This window comes from Amborella trichopoda, chromosome 1 (assembly GCF_054954075.1).
Source record: "Amborella trichopoda isolate Santa Cruz 75 chromosome 1, AtrichopodaSantaCruz75HAP2 v2.0, whole genome shotgun sequence".
Lineage (NCBI taxonomy): Eukaryota > Viridiplantae > Streptophyta > Magnoliopsida > Amborellales > Amborellaceae > Amborella > Amborella trichopoda.
In genome coordinates, this window is record NC_142336.1 from 20,925,365 (window position 1) to 20,944,344 (window position 18,980).

The following is an 18,980-nucleotide window of genomic DNA, read 5'->3' on the forward strand; positions in this document are numbered from 1 at the left end:
CTAAATATCATAGCTAGGGTTTAATACTTTGTAAGTAAGTGCTTTCTGAGTGATTGTTGTAAGTTTGAGTGATTACTTTCTGCCTCTTCCCTCTACTTCGAGCTTTTACTTTCTGCCTCTCATCTCTACTTCGAGCTTTCACGTAACTGACTATCTTTGTTTTGCTTCTGTACTTCTGTTTCTATTTTATAATCAATGTTGTTATGTATGAATGTTACTCGTTCTTCTTTATAAATTTTATTTATTCCTCTTCCGCTATTGATGGTATCAGAGCCGAGTTTATTCAGTAGAAAACTGAACCAATTTATACATTTATCTGGTTAACATACATAAAGTTGTTGTGACCCAAAGTCCACCGTGAGCCAGGAAGGCCATAAGGTGCAGCGACTGTTTCCGGTTGACTCAAAGAAAAAACTAAGATAAAATGACAAATTTGTTTAGAACACTATCGAATAGATCCGCTTCTGGTAGTTCTAGTAATAATACTCGACGAGTAAATAATAGTGAAGAAACAATAATAGATAATATTGAGAAACAATTGCAAAACTAGAATATTCCAACGGTCCCTCAAATGATATTGAGTGATTACTTTCTGCCTCTTCCCTCTACTTCGAGCTTTTACTTTCTGCCTCTCATCTCTACTTCGAGCTTTCACGTAACTGACTATCTTTGTTTTGCTTCTGTACTTCTGTTTCTATTTTATAATCAATGTTGTTATGTATGAATGTTACTCGTTCTTCTTTATAAATTTTATCTATTCCTCTTCCGCTATTGATGGTATCAGAGCCGAGTTTATTCAGTAGAAAACTGAACCAATTTGTACATTTATCTGGTTAACATACATAAAGTTGTTGTGACCCAAAGTCCACCGTGAGCCAGGAAGGCCATAAGGTGCAGCGACTGTTTCCGGTTGACTCAAAGAAAAAACTAAGATAAAATGACAAATTTGTTTAGAACACTATCGAATAGATCCGCTTCTGGTAGTTCTAGTAATAATACTCGACGAGTAAATAATAGTGAAGAAACAATAATAGATAATATTGAGAAACAATTGCAAAACTAGAATATTCCAACGGTCCCTCAAATGATATTTATAAAAGAGAAACATTTGAGTTTAAAAGCAGTTTTTCAATAAAAACAATTGCAGAAACTCTCTCAGTTATGGAAAATCAAGATAGCTTTCAACTCTTTTCAACTAGAATGATTACAGATCATATCAAAAAGGGCTATAACTATCTTCATATAGGTCTTGTACAAATAGCAGTAAAACCATTAACTAGAGAAGGATTAAATAATTCGGCTTTACTCTGTCTAAGAGATAGTAGACATTGAAGATTCAGTGACTCTCTTTTAGGGATCGTTAGGGATTTCTTTATGCTGCTTGAAAGAAAATGGAAAGAGGGTCTACTATAAAATAATACGAGGAATTAAAGTTCTATATGAAATTTTTCCTTAAATTATCTAGGTCACTTGTTTTTTTAACATTATCTAGGCCACCTGTTTTTAATTAAATTTATTTTATTATTTATTTGTACACCACAAATTTATAATTTAAAGGGAAAAAATCATAAGAAAAAGCCCACGGGACACACAAAGTATTGGGCTCTGCCTTCAGCCTCAAGCTCTCCTCACGTTTTATTCCATCCTTGGATGGCCCATGACTCTTGGCCTTCCTTTTTCCGTTCTAGTAACCTCTAATATTTTCCCGTTATATAACAATTGCATATGTTTTCCTTGTTCATGATCTTCTCTACGACAACAAAAGCACGACTCTTGTGGTTCACACGTTTAACCCCACTCGACTAAAAATTTTTGTGTTGAGAACCACTAACTATGCATTTTATTTTCTACATTTAATAATTTAGGGGAAAAGAGCCGGTGGTCTCGTCAGATCACCATCAACACATGGCCCCCCGCTTTTTTTTAAAAGGAAAGTAGTTCATACCTTAGGGACGATGTTCCTAAAATCAATGGGTCAAATATTTCCTTCTAAAATCGATGGCTTAAATATTTTCTAAAAAAAAATAAAATAAAATCAATTGTTCAAATATTTCCTTCTAAAATACTATAATTCCCATGATAGGAATAATCTATTCCTTAAAAATCAGATTCAAAATTTATTTTGATTCTGATTATTAATGGGCACCACATTTTTATATAAGAGTCCGAGGACTAACAGAAACCGTGTCCTTTTTTGATTTATCAGTCAGACCATATCTATCCAAGAGTGGAAACCAAAAATATGATTCGGAGTTCAAAGAGTATTATTCTCAGGTAAATGCCCGACTCTAGTTGATTAGGTAATTTTGTTTTTAACAGCTAAAACTGACAAATTTTCTTTAATTTTTATTTTATTTTTCCGGTGAAAGTTTTCACATGGTGAATCAACAATGAAACCGCAAATTTTCAGCTGGAAAAGGTTTTCCCAGGTTCGGGCTTGGGATCATGCGAAAAGGTGGTCGCGCGGTAACACAAGAGCATGACCAGTAATTAATACAAGAATGGCCTGAACTCTGTGGGCGCTTTGGAGGGAGCCCACTTGCATTTCCCTAGCATCTGAAAATAGTGCAGTTTCCCTTGAAAGAATGGAAGTGGGAAATATCTGAAAGTAGTGTAGTTTCCCTTTTTTGAGAGAGAGAGAGAGAGAGATGGAAGTGGGAAAGCTTGAGCCTGTTATTGAGCGGGCTTGGTTCCTATTTGAGAAGCTCAGCGATACAAGTATAACAATAACAGGGTTGAAAGCCTAAACAGCCACCACCATCAACAACAAGAAGTTTATTGTTGGGGCAGCAACAAAGCGACAATGTGTGATGATGGATACCGCGATTTACTGGGAATAGGAGCACAACAACACCCCAATTGTTGTTATTCACATGATTTCAGTTCCAAATTGATGAGAGAGAATGATTCTGACGATTCATTAAGTGAGATGAAAAGTCTCTCTTCAATTAGGGATGCTTTACACATTCTGGAAGAACTACTGGAGCTTTTGCAGGTAATTTCTTTCTCTCTCTATAGACGTGAACGCGTGCACTGTGTTGTTTCCTTTTCATAGGCCCTGTGCTGTTTCTTTTCTTTGTGAACATTTATTGTTAAAAATGGACGTACTTCGGTTTGGCATCTTAAGATCAGTGCGGTATCTGTTTGATGAACCACTGCATTTTGATTCTCGTTCTGCTTTCTTTAATTTCGATGTTGACATTTGTTTCGGTACTGATATTATTTTTTTGGTGCTACAAGTAGTTCTTTTACTATTTTTTATTTGGTGATAAGTTGGCGAGTTCTTATTCATATTATCATGTACATTGGTGGAGTTTTATACCATATAGTGTTTTTGTTTGCTGGCATGACAAAAGCATAATGGAGACGAGTTCATTTTCTATTTTTATTGCTCACTCATTCTGTTTTGAAATAGTTTGCATTGGTGAGTCATCAGAATTCTTAACGAATTTCTTGTGATTGAATCACTGATGAAAGAAAAAAGAATCATCGATATTGTGTAGGTATGTTCACATAAATAAGCAATCCTTGAACTCTGAAACTCTTGTATGAATATTTCACTTTTGAGGTATTTGTCATTGACTTGTTTATTGTTAGTGGTAATCAGAAAATATCTTAAATGAACATATGAATCATATAAAAGAAAAGAAAAGAAAGAAAAAGGTCCAACTGGCACCAGAGGTGACTGGCATAACATATGGTTTGATTGAAAGGGTTTTTCTATTTCTAGGAGTTTTGAATTATGCTTCTAAGAAGTTTGTGTATGAAGATGCCTTGCTTTGATGAGAGATGATAATTTCTAGACAGGACCATTGTTGCTTTGTTGTGTTCCTTTTTTACTTCTTCTGATACTTCTCATCACAACATAGACATAGATGCCTATGTAAGATACTTTTGGAAAATTAAGGGTGTTCTGGTTCCTCGCGTGTTTTGGTGGTGGGAAGATTGATGGTAATTTCTAGATAGGACCATTATTGATTTCTTGTGTTATTTCTATTCACTTCTCTTGTTGCTTCTCACCACAACATAGACATGGATGGGCCTGTTTAAGATAGTTTTTCATGTTTAAGATAGTTTTGAAAAACTATTGGGTGGCTGAGGTGCCTGACATGTTGTGGTAGTGGGCATTACTTGTATTTTTTCCCCTATGTATGACAGGTTTGGATATTAACATTTGATTTCCAGCATTAATGTTTGCTTAAGGTATGCAACTGTTTTAGAAGAGATCTGTTTCTCCCTTAGAGTGTCTCAGATTCAGCCTAGAAATATACTATAGTGAGAGTATTGATGGTTCTAAGTCACCTATGCTATTCCAGTAAAAGTGGCCTTTTGTCCTTGGCTATAATAATTTTGGATGCTCTTTTCACCATCTATGCTCTGAAATACAAGGTTTAGCACATGTAGGTTTGCATTAAGTTAAAACAAGGGAGAATATTATGCGTACCCCCTTGAAATGTGCTTTGTAGACATTCAACCCCACAATCTTTTCGTGTCACACCCTTAACCTAATTGCTGCTTTTTCTTACTGTTACCCCCCATGCAAACAGTGGTAATTTTATGACAAAACTACCCTTTTTACTACACGTACTCTCATGTTTCCGTCAACTCACGTGGCACACTGCTCGAAGCAAAAATGGGAATCGATTTGGCACAAAATTTATGGGCAGAATTGGCCCATAAATGTGGTTTGGCTTAGGCACAGTAAAACAAGTGGCGGATTGAAAGAATATGGCCAAAAATTTGGTCTAGGAGAAATGAGTACTGGACCGGTCATCAGAAACTACAAGCTGGTCCGGCACATTTTCTGCCAGACTGCATTTATTTGCCATGTTCTTCTGGTCCGGAACATTCTTGCCGGACCGTGGAAAAAATAATGAAAAAACACGGTTTGGCCCAAAAGTGTGTCGAACCAGTATGAGGCTCACGTGCGGACGCATTCAGGCTTCAAATTCCAGAAGCCTTATCTTGGTCTGACACACTTTGTGTCAGACCGTACTTTCCCATTTCGGACGAGGAGAGAGAGAGAGAGAGAGAGAGAGAGAGAGAGAGAGAGAGAGAGAGAGAGAGAGAGAGAGAGAGAGAGAGAGGGAGGGAGAGTGTGCTTTAATAGGTAAGGGAAGATTGAAAGGGTAGTTTAGTATTTAACATATTAAGTTTTTGACTCGGGGGAGGGTAAAAGCAAGAAAAAACAATAATTGAGTTAAAGGTGTGACGTGAAAAGTATTGGATGTATACAAACTACATTTAAAGGGGGTATTGGGGTTTCTGTCTAGTTTGGACTTACTCTTGAATTGTCCTTCTTTTCTTTGGTTCGGATGGGACTTCCGAACACCTTAATACTGTACATGTTAATTTCGATTTACTATTAAAAGTTTTGGCATGTGCCTTCCTTTGGTGTTGTGAAAGGGTTTCAAGGAATGGATGTCACTATGGTAAAAGCTTTTGCTAGTTGTTTGCAGTTCAACGGTTTGATATCTACGTTCTCTCATCCAACCACCTAAAGCTTTTGGTACATATAAACTGCCAATATAATGGCTGAAACATGGTGAGATTCTATTGTGGTGCTGCCCTTTCTTGGAGGTTTTGGCAGCTATGGCTGGATATCTTTGGTGCAATTTAAGTATGTGGATATAATTGTTTCGTAACTTTCCAGGTATATGATTTATTTGGTTGTGGGTACACAATAACATCAACAGTGGTGGGAGACTTCATGAGATGCTCAGTGTAGCCTACACAACAATGGCTTTTGTTGCATGGAATCCTAGGCATGTTTGCCCACACTCAGGCGCTTGTGGAACACTTGGTTACAATTTAGAGATGAGAATGTCTTTGCTTTACAAATTCTACAACTTGGATTCATCAGCGGTTCTGGGTTAGAGTATTTAAAACAACCTGATACCCTACTTCCTACACAACAATGACTTGTGTTGCTTGGAAATCCTAGGCACCATTGTGTTGGTTTCTATGCTGGGCAAAGCGACGAACGATACTTTATATTTGTGCTCCTCTTGCTTTATTTTTAACTTGATTCCTGATTTCCGATTCCTGATTCCGATTCATACGATTAAAAAGCTTAATTGAGATTGGTGAGATTGTGTATGAGTTTGTAATTGCAGAGAAAGGGGACCAAAAGGCTCCTAAAGACGAGGAACCATGAGTGCTTCCCTCCACTCCACCCCTGCTCCCCCTCCACCTCCTCTCCTTGCTATTTACCAAAACTACATCCACCTATTCCGTAGCCATCCCCTCCCTGTTTCCTCCCCCCCTCGCAGCAACCTCTCACTCCCCCTCTCCCTCTCCCTCGTACCCGTCTCCCCTGTCGTCATTGCTGAGCGGTGATTTGATTATTCATCTCCAAGTCAGTAAATCGTATACCCTCGAGGTGCTGAAAATCTCTCTCGTGGGCCATTTTCATCCACTTAGAGCTGGCCTTAGGGGCACTGAAAAAATGGGTCAAAAAATCTTGGAACAAACCTCACCTCGAATGCAGATCTTTACAGCGAGGGGGAATCCTCTTCTCCTTTCCCTTTGAGGAGGCGGCGTTAAACGCCCTACGAATTTCGATACCCCTTTCAAAGGGGCCTCGCTTTCTGTTTCTAGATGAATCTCCAGCCTAGATGCCTTCCTTTCTCGACATATCTGGCTTCAAGTGTTCAATATCCGTCTCCATGCTTGCACCCCTGAAACCTACAAGCTCATTGATGATGCTTGTGGTGGTTTCAATAGCATCCATTGGTTGGATCCATCCAACTGCTCGTGCGCTACTCCCAGGAGCTTATTCCTGAAACTATTTGGATCTCCTCCAATGGCCTTTACTATAGGATGTACTTGGCTTGGGTTCCGACTTCTCCGCCCTTAAGTCATCTTTTCTGACAGCCACTTCATCCTCGCTCCACCAGCAGGCTATAGTTGCACCTCCTCCTCCGAGATCCCAGGAGGGCTGGAACCTTGTTCGTTGGAAAGATCATAGCTAGAAATTCAAGCCAGCCACAGAGTGCGTTCTCACCCCCTTTGCCCTCCAGCCAAAGCTCTCGGCATCAGGCCATCCCCGGCAGCTACATGGCCCCATCATCATCTGCCATAGACTACTTCAATCCAAGGGCTCGAGAAGGAGAGGTCCAAGGCCCGGGTTCCCACCCCTCCTCCATTGGATGAAAGGTCTTCCTTTCTCAGCTCTGGCTTAGGCTCTCTCCTTTCGGTGTCCTCCTTTTTGTGTAAGTTGTTGAGTAGCCTTTCTAATCTAAGCCACGCGCCCATCCTCGCCTTTTCCTCAGGCCATGTGGTGAGCTTTCCTTCATCTTCCTCTATCTATCCCTCTCTCTAGCGTCTCTCTCCATCCCGTGTTTCCTTCACATCCCCCTTTAATGGCCCTTCCCATGCATCTCATGCTAGCAGGACAAGTGTTCCCTGCCCGCCCCCCCCTGCCCGAGGGGCCAGCTGTACCCTCTCCCTCTTCTCTCGCCCTCCTTGTTGGTCCAATCCCTGGCATCCTGCTTACCCTCTACTCGCCCCTCGTGCGGCCCCTCTTCCCTTCGAGCGTCCCTTTCTACGACCCCGTTAGGAGCCCACAGATCCAAGTCGCATGCGGCTTCGAAGTCCTCAGTCTCCCCTGCTCCTGCTAGCGCTCCACCCTTCAGGGGTAAGGTGTCGCTCCTGCTCCTCTTCTCCCCTCCTCTCCAGGCCGCAACATCCTCCTCATAGTTCCCTCCTCTCCTTCACTCTTCGACCCCCCTTAGTGACTCACATGAGTTTTTGGTTCCTCTCCCCCCTACCTCGCCCCCCCTCCCTTTGTTTAAGACCCCTCTGTAGCTACCTCTCTCCCTTTTCCCCCCTCCAACCTCCCCAGGTCTCCTGCCTTCTCCCATCTATCTTGTCCTTCGGAGGACCCTCGTTCATCCCCCACCTCCCTTTTTCCCCCCCTCTCTGTGATCCCGCCCCCCCTTAGTGTCTCCCATTTCTCTTCCCAAATCATTGAGGTTCCCCCTCTCCATCCCCCCCTCTCCCTCGGCATCTCTGCCCTATTTCTCTCTGCCCACCCTGGGGTGTGCTCTGAGCCTCCCCCAACCCCTAAGAAACCCCCTGCAGATCACCCTCTACCCCCACCTTCTCCTCACTTGCCTGCTCCCAGTAGTGTTTCCCAACCCCCCATCTCTCCTCCTCTCTCCCCTCGCTCGATCTCAAGGAGATGCGCCCCCTCTCCCTCTCAATCTTGCCAATCTTCAGAGTCGTTGGGATCCCCTGATCAAGTCTCAGTGGGCTCTAGTTTTGTGGAGGCCCTTGACGAAGCACAAGGAGATGTTCTCCAAGTCATCAAGGTCATGGGAGTGGCTTTCCCCAAGCCCCAGAAGGCCTTGTCTGACTTCATCAAAGAAAATAGTTTTTTGGAGGCGCTTGACAAAGCACAAGGAGATGTTCTCCAAGCCATCAAGGTAATGGGAATGGCTTTCCCCAATCCCCAAAAGGCCTTGTCTGTCTTCATAAAGAAAATCCCCAATTCAAGTCCCCCTCTTTCATTGGCAAACATACATTTTTCCACTTTACCAAGTGAACCCCCTTCTTATGAGCTGTACCAACCCATAAAACATTTCTCTGAAGCCGCTATAACATATTGCATGTGCGCTTTGGCAGTATAAATGATGAACCCAAAAAATGGTTGATGAACTTAGTATCGATCTCAACAATTGTAACCGACTTGCATAAGAGAGGAATAAAGCCTGCCATGTTCCTATCTTGCTAATGAATTTCCCTACGAGATTCTGACAATTATGGTGCTTCAGGTTACCATGGAACAGAGGCATTTCCAAGTATCTTACTGGAAGAGAACCCTCACCAAACCCCAATTTTTTCAAGATCAAATGTTTTGTATTCATGGAAACCCCAAAAAAGAAAGCTTTACTTTTAGTTACGTTTAATTTTTGCCCTTTGGTATTTCCAAAAATTAACAAAATTCCAAAATTTCAAAATTCACAAAACTTCAGTCTTAGATGAGTAAGACTTGGGCAAAATTATTCGTCTCTCTCGCGAATCCAAATATGATATTATACATGTGCATAAATTTCTAAAACATGTCATGTCCAAGCAGGCAGTACTAAAGGGTTAAGAGAGCATGCAACTTGATGCTCTTTTGATCTCAGATGTTACTTGAATGTTAAAAAAGAATAAGATGCACTACTGGTTTGCCTTGATCGATGCTTCAAACAAGTACCATTTTTGAAAAACCCTTAATACAGGGTGCAAACCTTGTTTCCTTCAAAACACTTTTGATTAGATATCCAACTTCTTCAATGTATCTGTAAAAAAATCCACTCCATGTGTCGATTCGAAGCCGTCGTCAAATTTCTGGTTTGAAGGGATTGGAGCAGGTGACATCAGCAGTCTGTACTGTTGACATCTGCCTGAGATTCTAATGCATAGATCTGAGCAACAATATATATTCACATACACACAGACAATATACGTATATACATATATGGGTTTTTCTATGGTTCACACCCGATCAAATCCTGTAGGTTACATTTAGAAAGGGGTGTCAATGATAAAAATTACTTTAAGAATCCCTTTCTTTATTCCATGACTATAAAATAAGTAACGGAATTTATTATAAAAAAAAAAAGTAACGACATTTTTGTCATTGGGAAGGTTATTGGTGATATTTTTACTCAAAGACAAATGGCGTGTTTGTCATCTCGAGAAGAGCATTTTTGAAATATTTACTAAAAGACAATGGTATTTATAGTAATAAAATACCTAAAGTTTTACTCCACAATTGCCCTTGTCTTTTAATGAAAATATCAACCAGATCCTTCCTAATGACAAAAGTGCCCTTACTCATTTTATAGCTTGGAATAAATAAATGGAGAAGTAAGGTAATTTTAAAAGTTCACACCCTTTTTCTAAATATAACTGATAGAGTTTCATGGGATATGAACCAAAAAAACATATATGTATGTATGTATGTATGTATAATGTATGTATGTATGTATGTATGTACAAGAAAGTAGAAGCAGTGGGTTTAAGGTGACTAATCTGAAACAATTTTCTAATGGATTATTTGATGAGAAAGTTTTGAACTGATGCTGGCCCATACAACAATGTTGAAGGGGAGAAACAAGAGAGAGGAAAGGAATCGAACATTCACCATTTTAGCACCGTTTCATGTATTTTGTATTTGTAGCATTTAAAAACACTGCCCTTAGACTTTCTACTGTACACTTGAGTCTTTATATGAGCTGTAGATAAATAAAAAATAAGCATAGTACAAAAATATACATAAAGGACAAATGTGCCCTTATCGATCACTTCTATTTACAATTGGATTCCAATATTATTCATGTGGTATAATGGAGCATATTTCTCCTCCTTACAAGAGGGAGCTACGATGCAATTGTAAGTTAACTATCACTAGAGAACCCAAGTGTGGTGGTACATGAGATTCTATGCTTTCCACAATCCATCATTACAAGCATGCTGAGACCCACCTTTAATCTAGTTTGACTTATTTTCCTCCTCATTAGCACCATATGACCACCATGTCACCTGAGGTCATACAACGAATCGCCTATACCATCACTTCCATCACATTAAACCTAAAAAACATAATTATAGAATTTAACTGTAAAGGAACCATTCTCAGTATGTGTTAGTTCTTTAAAATCCGAATTTGTCCTTGAATTTACTTCCATTGGACAATATAATTTAGAAGAATTGTTTAACCCTTAGTTGCCAAGAGCGCCCCTAAAGCGCTTGCTTCCGGCTCCGAAGTGCAGATCCCGTACCTCTATGCAGGGATCTTGACTGGAGCCCCTTGTTTTTTTCTCGAGGGAGCTCGCTCTTATGGGAATCTCGATTCCTTATTCGTAAGGACTTGGTTCTCAATCCCTCTATTTGTGGTTCTTGGTCCCTATCATGTTCGGATCTCGATCCTACGATTCAAGGATCTCGATCCCTATATTTGTAGATCTCCATCCTTATCGGGATCCCGATCGCTATATTTGTGGATCTTCATCCTTATCGGGATCTTGATCCCTATATTTGGGAATCTCCATCCTTATCATGTATTGATCCCAAACATCAAGAATTAAATTGCTTAGATTGCTACTAGAGTAGTAAAATGCATAAATCATATAAAAAATTAAAATAATTAAAGCAAACACCATTGGAATTTGGAATTGGGAACCCTGTCTGTCGCATAATGGGATCTAGTTTCCTTCAGCATTGGGACTGCGATGCTTTATATTTATAGATCGAGGACCCCAATTTATATCGATTGCGGTCCCTGGGTATTTGGGATCTAGTTTCCCTAGTAACATGTTTCACTCTTTCATCTATTAGCAGTTGGGCGAATGAGTCTTTTGATTTTTGGAAGTTGTCCATAATATTATACAAATTTTTTCGAGTCAGGTGATATTTCTCTGTTATTTTTTTTTTTATATTTTTTCCTCACTTGGAAGAACAATTTTGTGTACAATCAGTTAAAATTGTTCTTTTAGGTTACAGAGAAATGAAATTAGATTCTCCTCAAGAATACCCAATTATTCTTCTCGATTATGGAGAAACGAAATAGGATATCATTGTTGAGATCCAGATGCTATCAAGTTCCTCATCATTTTTTATACAAGTGATACTTCTCAGTTGTTTTTAATGAATATTTTTTCCCCACTTTGAAGAACAATTTGTGTACAATCAATTAAAACTATTATTTTGAATTATGGAGAAATGAAATAGGAGACCATCATTATGATCCAGATACCTTCAAGTTCATCATCATTTTCTCATTGATTAAGAATACCCAATTATTCGTCCGTTACTATTTTAGGACCCATTGATACCTCTTCTCATCGTGATTTATCTTATTTTTTGCGCTTCGAAATGCTTTGGTCTCAAACACTCTCTGTGAGCTGGGTCGATAAATTCAGCTTCCTCCCCCATTCTTGTAAAAGTATACTCTTGGGTGTTTTTGTCGACAGTTTCCTCGTCAAAAGGACGTGTAGGCACACTTAAGTCATATGGCCCATTTTTGGGCATAAAGGTCAGAGGTCTGCACATTGTTCAGTGAGGCATTGCAATGATCTTAGTGATCCTAAATAATTCATTACTGATAAGAAAATCATTCATAACCTAAGAACTGAATGACGAGCACTCACAAGACAACTGCACTCTAGTTGTTTACTCACAAGATCCCTCACATGCTCAATAAAGAACTGGAATATGCAAGGTAGAGCACTAAGTATGTATGTTTGAATATACATTACAGCAGAATGAGCATGCACTTGGGCTAATATTGACAGGCAAGATATGGCCTTAGGCAACAAATTTTGTACCCAATGTTAATATATGTGTTGGAATCCTAAGACACAAATACAAATAATTAATGGACCCTAATAAACTGCAACAAGAATCTTAGTTAAGCACCTAGGTGGCTGTCTGGAATTCAAGATCTCAATTTCCAAAACTTTTAAAGTCCTTTAGCTTTCTAGACACTTATTTTTAGATTCTTCTACATTTGATGAGGTTGAATTTTGTGTATGAAATCTTGGTGTTTTTTAGGGGAAAACCTTTATGAAATATTTTAATGCATTGGAGAGTGAAACCTTAAAGTTTGAGGTGTAGTCTTTTATTTGATTTTTGGTTTTAATCATATGATGTTGCAGGATTTATGTGCTTTAAATTGATAATTTCTTGTCCATTTCTTCTTATTGTTAATTTATATTGCGATTTATTTGTTTACTTTTGTTTTATTTCCGGAGATTGATATCCATTTAAAGGATCAAAACTTACGCGGCTTCAAGGTTGATATCTATAGGCCCTCCTTGAGAGCCTATTTAATTTTCTCTTTTTCCTTTATTTTTTTGGGAAATTTACGTACGGACTGGTTTATAATATCGTTATAATGAAATGACCCAAAAATAGGCTTTTATTACTTGGAAGGACGGAATCCCAATTTTTTTCTATTTTTTACCAACTTTTCCCCCGGTTTGATTTTTCAAACCGCGGATAGCTTTGTAACCCTGACAATTTTGACTTTTTGCCAAGTTTGTTCCCAGTCCCATTTTTTAAAACTCAAACTGCTTGGTAAGCTCAACATTTTTCATTTTTTTGCCTAGTTTTCCCTTGCATTATTTACTAAAAAAAGTCAACAGAAAGCGGTCCAATGTTTTGAACATCAGACCGTATTATGTTCTATTTTTTTAAGTAGACCAAGCGATACGATGGTTCGAACATCGGACCGCATTCTGTTCAATTTTTCTACTAAACAATGCGGTCCGATGTTCGAATCATCGAATTATTTGGTTGTCTCAAATAGTCTCATGCAAGTTCGAGTCAGAAATTGACCTCAACCCCGCAGGTCTATGGGAGAAGTATTGGAAAGAAGAAAACATGTCCTAACAATTTAACCCTGCAAGTATTAGAAAGAAAAAAACTTATCTTAACAATTATTTTGAGAGCTATCAGGCAAACAATAAGACAAATGTTCTTGAAAGATGGAATATTTTAGACAACCAAAAGATGTGGAAAGATCTTTAATCATTAATTACAAAGGTAGTGATATTTGAGATAACCAAGCGGTCCGATGGTTCGCACATCGGACCGCATTGTTTAGTGAAAAAAATTGAACAGAATGCGGTTTGATGCTCGAACCATCGGACTGCTTGGTCTACTTAAAAAAATAGAACAGAAGGCGGTCTGATGTCCAAAACAACAGAACACCTTTTGTTGAATTTTTTAGGAAATAATGTGGGGGCAAACTTGGCAAAAAATGAGAAATGCAGGGTTACCAAGCAATTCGAGTTTTGAAAAATCAAATCGAGGGAAAACTTGGTAAAAAATCAAACTTGTCGGGGTTACAAAGCAGTCTGAGGTTTGAAAAATCAGACAAGGGGTAAACTTAGCAAAATATAAAAAAATTTGGGATTCCATCCTTCCAGGTAATAACGACTTATTTTTAGCTCGTTATAACAGTATTATAAACGGCCCTGTATGTAAATTTCCCTTTTTTTTAAGAAAAAAAAAAATCAATTGTCATATACGTTGTCGTGCCGACCCATAGTTAAGGGAACTTTGTGGATAAGGTGACGATCGCGCTCCAAAACCTCGATCCCACGGTTCCTACAAGGGATCTTGTGGGGACCCTGTTTTTTCGATTTTGGGAACTCGCTCCTAGGAAATGGGGACCATGTTCCATCCATCAGTGGAATCCAGTTCCATTTTGAAATAGATCCCCGCTCTTATCAACCATGGTCCAAGGTTTTGGTACATTAAAATCTTGGGTTCCTTGTTTGTGGGTTCTACTTTCATTAATGGATGATACCAGGTTAGCGATTGCCATTGTCCGAAGTTCCCATTATTTAGGAATCATAAGTTTCATGATTTTAAGATCCAATCCCATTTTCGCATCGAACAAAGTTCTATTATTTTAGATTTTTAATTTGAACTAGGCATAGTCTAGAGTGACCCATAGTTTTACTAAGTCTTATTGTGTAAGCCATCCCTTTTAATTGTGAAAATGTATATTTCATTTAAAATCTTATGTTTATGATGCTTTATTGTTTTAGAGTCTTAAATCCGAGTGTGAGATGAGAATATATTCTTTCCTTTCAAGCTTTAAAAAGCTTCTTTTACATCAGTGTGTATGTGTGTGTGTGTGTGTGTGTGTGTGAGAGAGAGAGAGAGAGAGAGAGAGAGAGACAGTAGTTCATCTTGTCCTCTTGCCCCTTCGGAGTGCTAGCCTTTGAGAAACAATGGAAGCAGAGGCGACTATATTCGAAGAAGACTCTTGTGTGGTAGGATTCCGGGTTGCTGAGGACTCAAAGGGTATGGTGCATGCCAAACTTGAGTCATGGCCTGAAGATGTAGTGGTCATAAGAAAGACCGACTTATAGAACTGCATAATTAGCCCGTTGCTATTCACGTAAAAATAAATAAATCCATTATTACGGGCCGGGGGGGCACTTGATAAAGGATCCTTGTAAATGGCACTTGCGGGCCTTAGGGCCAATCCAGTTAAGGACCTTGATTCCTATACTTCAAAAATATTGATACTAGAATAGGAGGAACCCCATTATATGACATAGTTAAACCTCGATTCCTGAACCAAGGAAACTCGTCTACCTCTACTTACATTCTTATTTTTCTGTATAGTGGAGCTTAGATTCTTGCTAATCAAAACATTGAACACATTGACATCGGATCTCGCTCCCATACACCCAAGGATCTCGCTCATTGTCTTCTTCATTGTATGGACACCGATCCTAACCCCAGGGAGCTTCCACTATAGGGAGGTTCGGTGAATCCCGAACCGAGCCCACTCTTGCCTCCAACAACTCTGTGCCGACCCAAATAGTTGGAGATAAAGCTTGGATGATGATGATGATGAACTGTAATTCATTGTTGTGAAGATGTATGCATTTTGTATATGCCTTCCTTGAGAGCCTATTTAAAGACAAGTTGAGACATGTATCTTCACAAAAAGCAATTTCTCTAGGTGCCACCCACAATATAAATTGCTTCTTTCACCACTTGCCTATTTCATCACATTTAGGAAATCCCATCCACTATAAATGGTCTTGAGAATCAAAAGGGATTCTCCTCGAGGGCAGTGCGGAGCCAAATTTTATGCCATTGTTGGGCCATGAATACCCACCAGTCCTGAACAGGTCAACTTCATCGTATCCAAGCTATCCCCAACAATAAATACCATCCCCTTTCAAGTTGCCACAAGAGATAGCATCGAAATTGAGGTTATATTTGCCTTAATGTTTTAAAACCCTGAATAGGGTATAGAACTTGGCAGTGCTAGTCCAAGTCGGGTCGGTGAGTCCCATCCTTAGAAAACATTGTTTTTTGAAGAATATTTTTTAGATGTTTTATGCGACTCGGGCAAATTCTGGTAGGGTCAGACTCAAATCATCCGAGTATGGGTCATCCGGAATTGATAGGGTGTTGATTCCAAGTGATTTGTGCAAGTTTGAGTACTAATACCCTCTAAGCGTGGAACCCAAGTAACCTTCCTTCTCTCTATTAGCTAGATTTTTTTGGTTACTTGTACTCAATCTAACATAAAACCTAGCATCATGAAGCCCTAGAACTTGGTTTTAGCTAGAGTCCAAGAAATGACTAACTTTAGTCCTCTCTTCTGCATCTTTCTTATTCCTCCTATCAGTAAAGACTGTCTTGTTCCTAAGATTCCTTGTAGAACAAGGACACTGAACTGTACTTTCTTCCCTTTTTCCATTATCTCCAACTCCACCACCTTGTCTTGAATGTTTAGTAGCCATCCCAAGCTGACCCAGAGAAAGTAACCCATAGATCAATCTCCAGCCCACTTAACTAACCAAAATTCTCCATTCCACACCGTTAATCTAATCCGCGCACGAAATCTGACTCCATGGAATCAATACCCCACGTCCCCACAACCCTAGACAACCTACTAAGCTTTCTCACAGCAAAACTCCCTCCTTCTCTCATATTTTTTCTCTAAAATCCTTACCACCATGCGTTCTTATATACCAAGAATCTCTAATGGTGTGTACCAAGTAGTCTTTTGTCTTCCTAGTCAGAGATGTTTAATGCTAAACCTTGTTGATTTTGGTTTGTAAACGTTCCCAACTTAGCAAATGGAACTTATGATTTTCATTGTTGCATTGCCATCGTAAATTTTGAAAAGGGACATGAAATAACCAGAATACTACTCATGGTCAAATTGATTATTGTTACCTTACAAGCAAATGATAGAACATAAGATTTCGATGTCCGATGTATTCTTTCATATCTCTGTGTAATGGGTGTCGATAGCCTTTTGTCTATCACTTTGTCTCCCATTGCACTATGGGTAGGCCAAGGTAATTGTTAGGTAATTTCTGTACATTACCCCCACCATTGCTAAGCCGATTTTCTCTTTATCCTGATACAATCTCCAACGCTTTAATATTGAGCTTCACATTCTCAATCGAATAGGATATGATCATCATCATCATTCTAGCCTTATACCGACTATTTGGGGTCGGCTACAAGATTCCTGTTCTGCCATTTCGCTCTATCAAGGGCTATACCTTTAGCTAGACTATAAGTTACCATATCTCTCGTCAGTACTTTCATTCATATCCTTTTGGGTCTTCTCCTTACCCTTTTAGAGCCTTCCACTTGAACCAAATCACTCCTCCTAGCCAGTGCTATTCTAGGTTGGAGCTGCACATAGCCAAATCACCTAAGTCTACTTTCCCTCATCGTATTGCCTATTGGAGCTACCCTGAGGTTCCTCATATATATTCATTCTAAGTTTAATCCAATGGGATATGATTTACAAAAAAGTACCATGGCAAAAAAAAAAAAAAAAAAACTATCATTAGCGACTTCCAAATTCGAAAGGACTGGGTTGGTTGTTAAACCATCTCCACTTCTTTCTTCATCACACGACTAAAGGCTTACCTAGTGAGAGTGAAAAGAAATAGTGAGTGGATGTGTAATCTTGAGAGCTGTGAAAGAATCCTTTGGGTGATTCATGAACTAGAAATAAAAGAGATGTAGATTCCATCTCATTCCAAAGCTCATTCTTCCTATCAAATAGTCCAAAAATTCCCAATCTATATGATCATAGGCTTTTCCATATCAATCTTACTCCAAGTTTACTCTCTTTCTTATGCCAGCATAGATACTCATCTGCCAAATGATGCCCCTTAAAAGTTTGTTGTCCCTTGATGAAGGCTTCCTGGGCTGATTGGTTGGGCCTCGATCTCGTTGGGTCGTATGACCACGCTGGGACCCAGATTTGGGTCCGGCTCGTGATCGCTCTCTCGAGAATTGCGACATGTGTGAGCTGCACGTACGGACAGGTACCAACTAATGAGAGGATTGTGTGGTGTGAGGTGGGACCTACGTCACGACGGTTCCGTGACACGCTTGGGCGTTTTGTGGACGCCCTCTTAGCGACGAAAAGCCCTCTAGTCTGAGACTGGTTCGGCTTTAGCCCCCTTGCTGCACTCTGCGGCTCATGAACACACACATATAAGGTCGCCAGATACGTCGGTCAGAAGACCTTGATTTGTCATTAGAGATATATAGAATGGTGGGATGATACGAGACTATTTACCAATTCAAACGGCCTTTCGGCGCCGTCTTATCAAACATCCTCATATAGGCATACGAACAAACAAATAAATAAATGAAATGAATAAATATAGCCAAATGTTGTCGGTGAGATGATGATAGAGGAGATAGTGTGGGGGTTGAAGAAGTAGACAAAAAGGAGGAATTTCATAAGAGATGGGAGAGAGAGAAAAAGGGTGGAAATAAGAGGGAGAAAATGAGAGAGAGAGAAAGAGCAAGAGTGAGAGCACAAGAGGGAGAGAGCAAGAGTGACAGTGCAAGAGCTGAGAAAGAGAGAGAGGAAGAAAGAGAGGGTAAGAGAGAGAGCGCAAGAGAGAGAGGCCGAGAGGGAGAGAGCAAACGAGAAAGCAAGAGAGAGAGAGAGGCCGAGAGAGAAAACCAGGGAAGAGAGAGCAAGAAAGAGGGCAAGAGAGAGAGAGGGAGAGGGAAGAGAGAAAAAGAAAAGAAAGAAGAGAAGAGAGGAGAAAGAGAAAGAGAAAGAACGAGAGAAGAGAAGAGAGGAGAAAGAGAAAGAGAAAGAACGAGAGAAGAGAAGAGAGAGAGAGAGTGAAAAGCAGAGAAGAGAGAAGAGGAGAGAGAGAGAGTGAAAGAAGAGAAGAGAGAAGAGATGGAGCCACCGGTCGATCTCAAAGAGGGAGAGAGATAGAGAGGAGAAGAAAGAGAGAGAGGGAGGAGAAGAGAAGAGAAGGGACCGGCCGTTTAGCCACTAGTTGGTCTCAGAGAGAGAGAGATAGGGAGAGAGAAGAGCGAGAGGACAGAGAAGGGAGAGAAAGAGGTGAAGAGGGGAGAGAAGAGGGGAAGAGAAAGAGAGAAGAAGGGAAGAGAGAGAAAGAGAGTGAAAAGAAGAGAAGAGAGAAGAGAATGGTTCGGTGGCTTGG

General features: G+C 39.8%; 1 protein-coding gene across 1 annotated transcript in view; it reads left to right on the forward strand.

The window, feature by feature from the left end:
• Positions 1-1,789: 1,789 nt before the first annotated feature.
• Positions 1,790-18,980, forward strand: part of LOC105420308 (uncharacterized) — a 31,328-nt gene continuing 14,137 nt past the window's right edge. The window contains exons 1-2 of the mRNA XM_011623501.3: positions 1,790-2,274; positions 2,370-2,995. Coding sequence (XP_011621803.2) covers positions 2,804-2,995 — 192 coding nt within the window. The 5' untranslated portion in view covers positions 1,790-2,274; positions 2,370-2,803. The remainder of the gene's footprint in view (positions 2,275-2,369; positions 2,996-18,980) is intronic.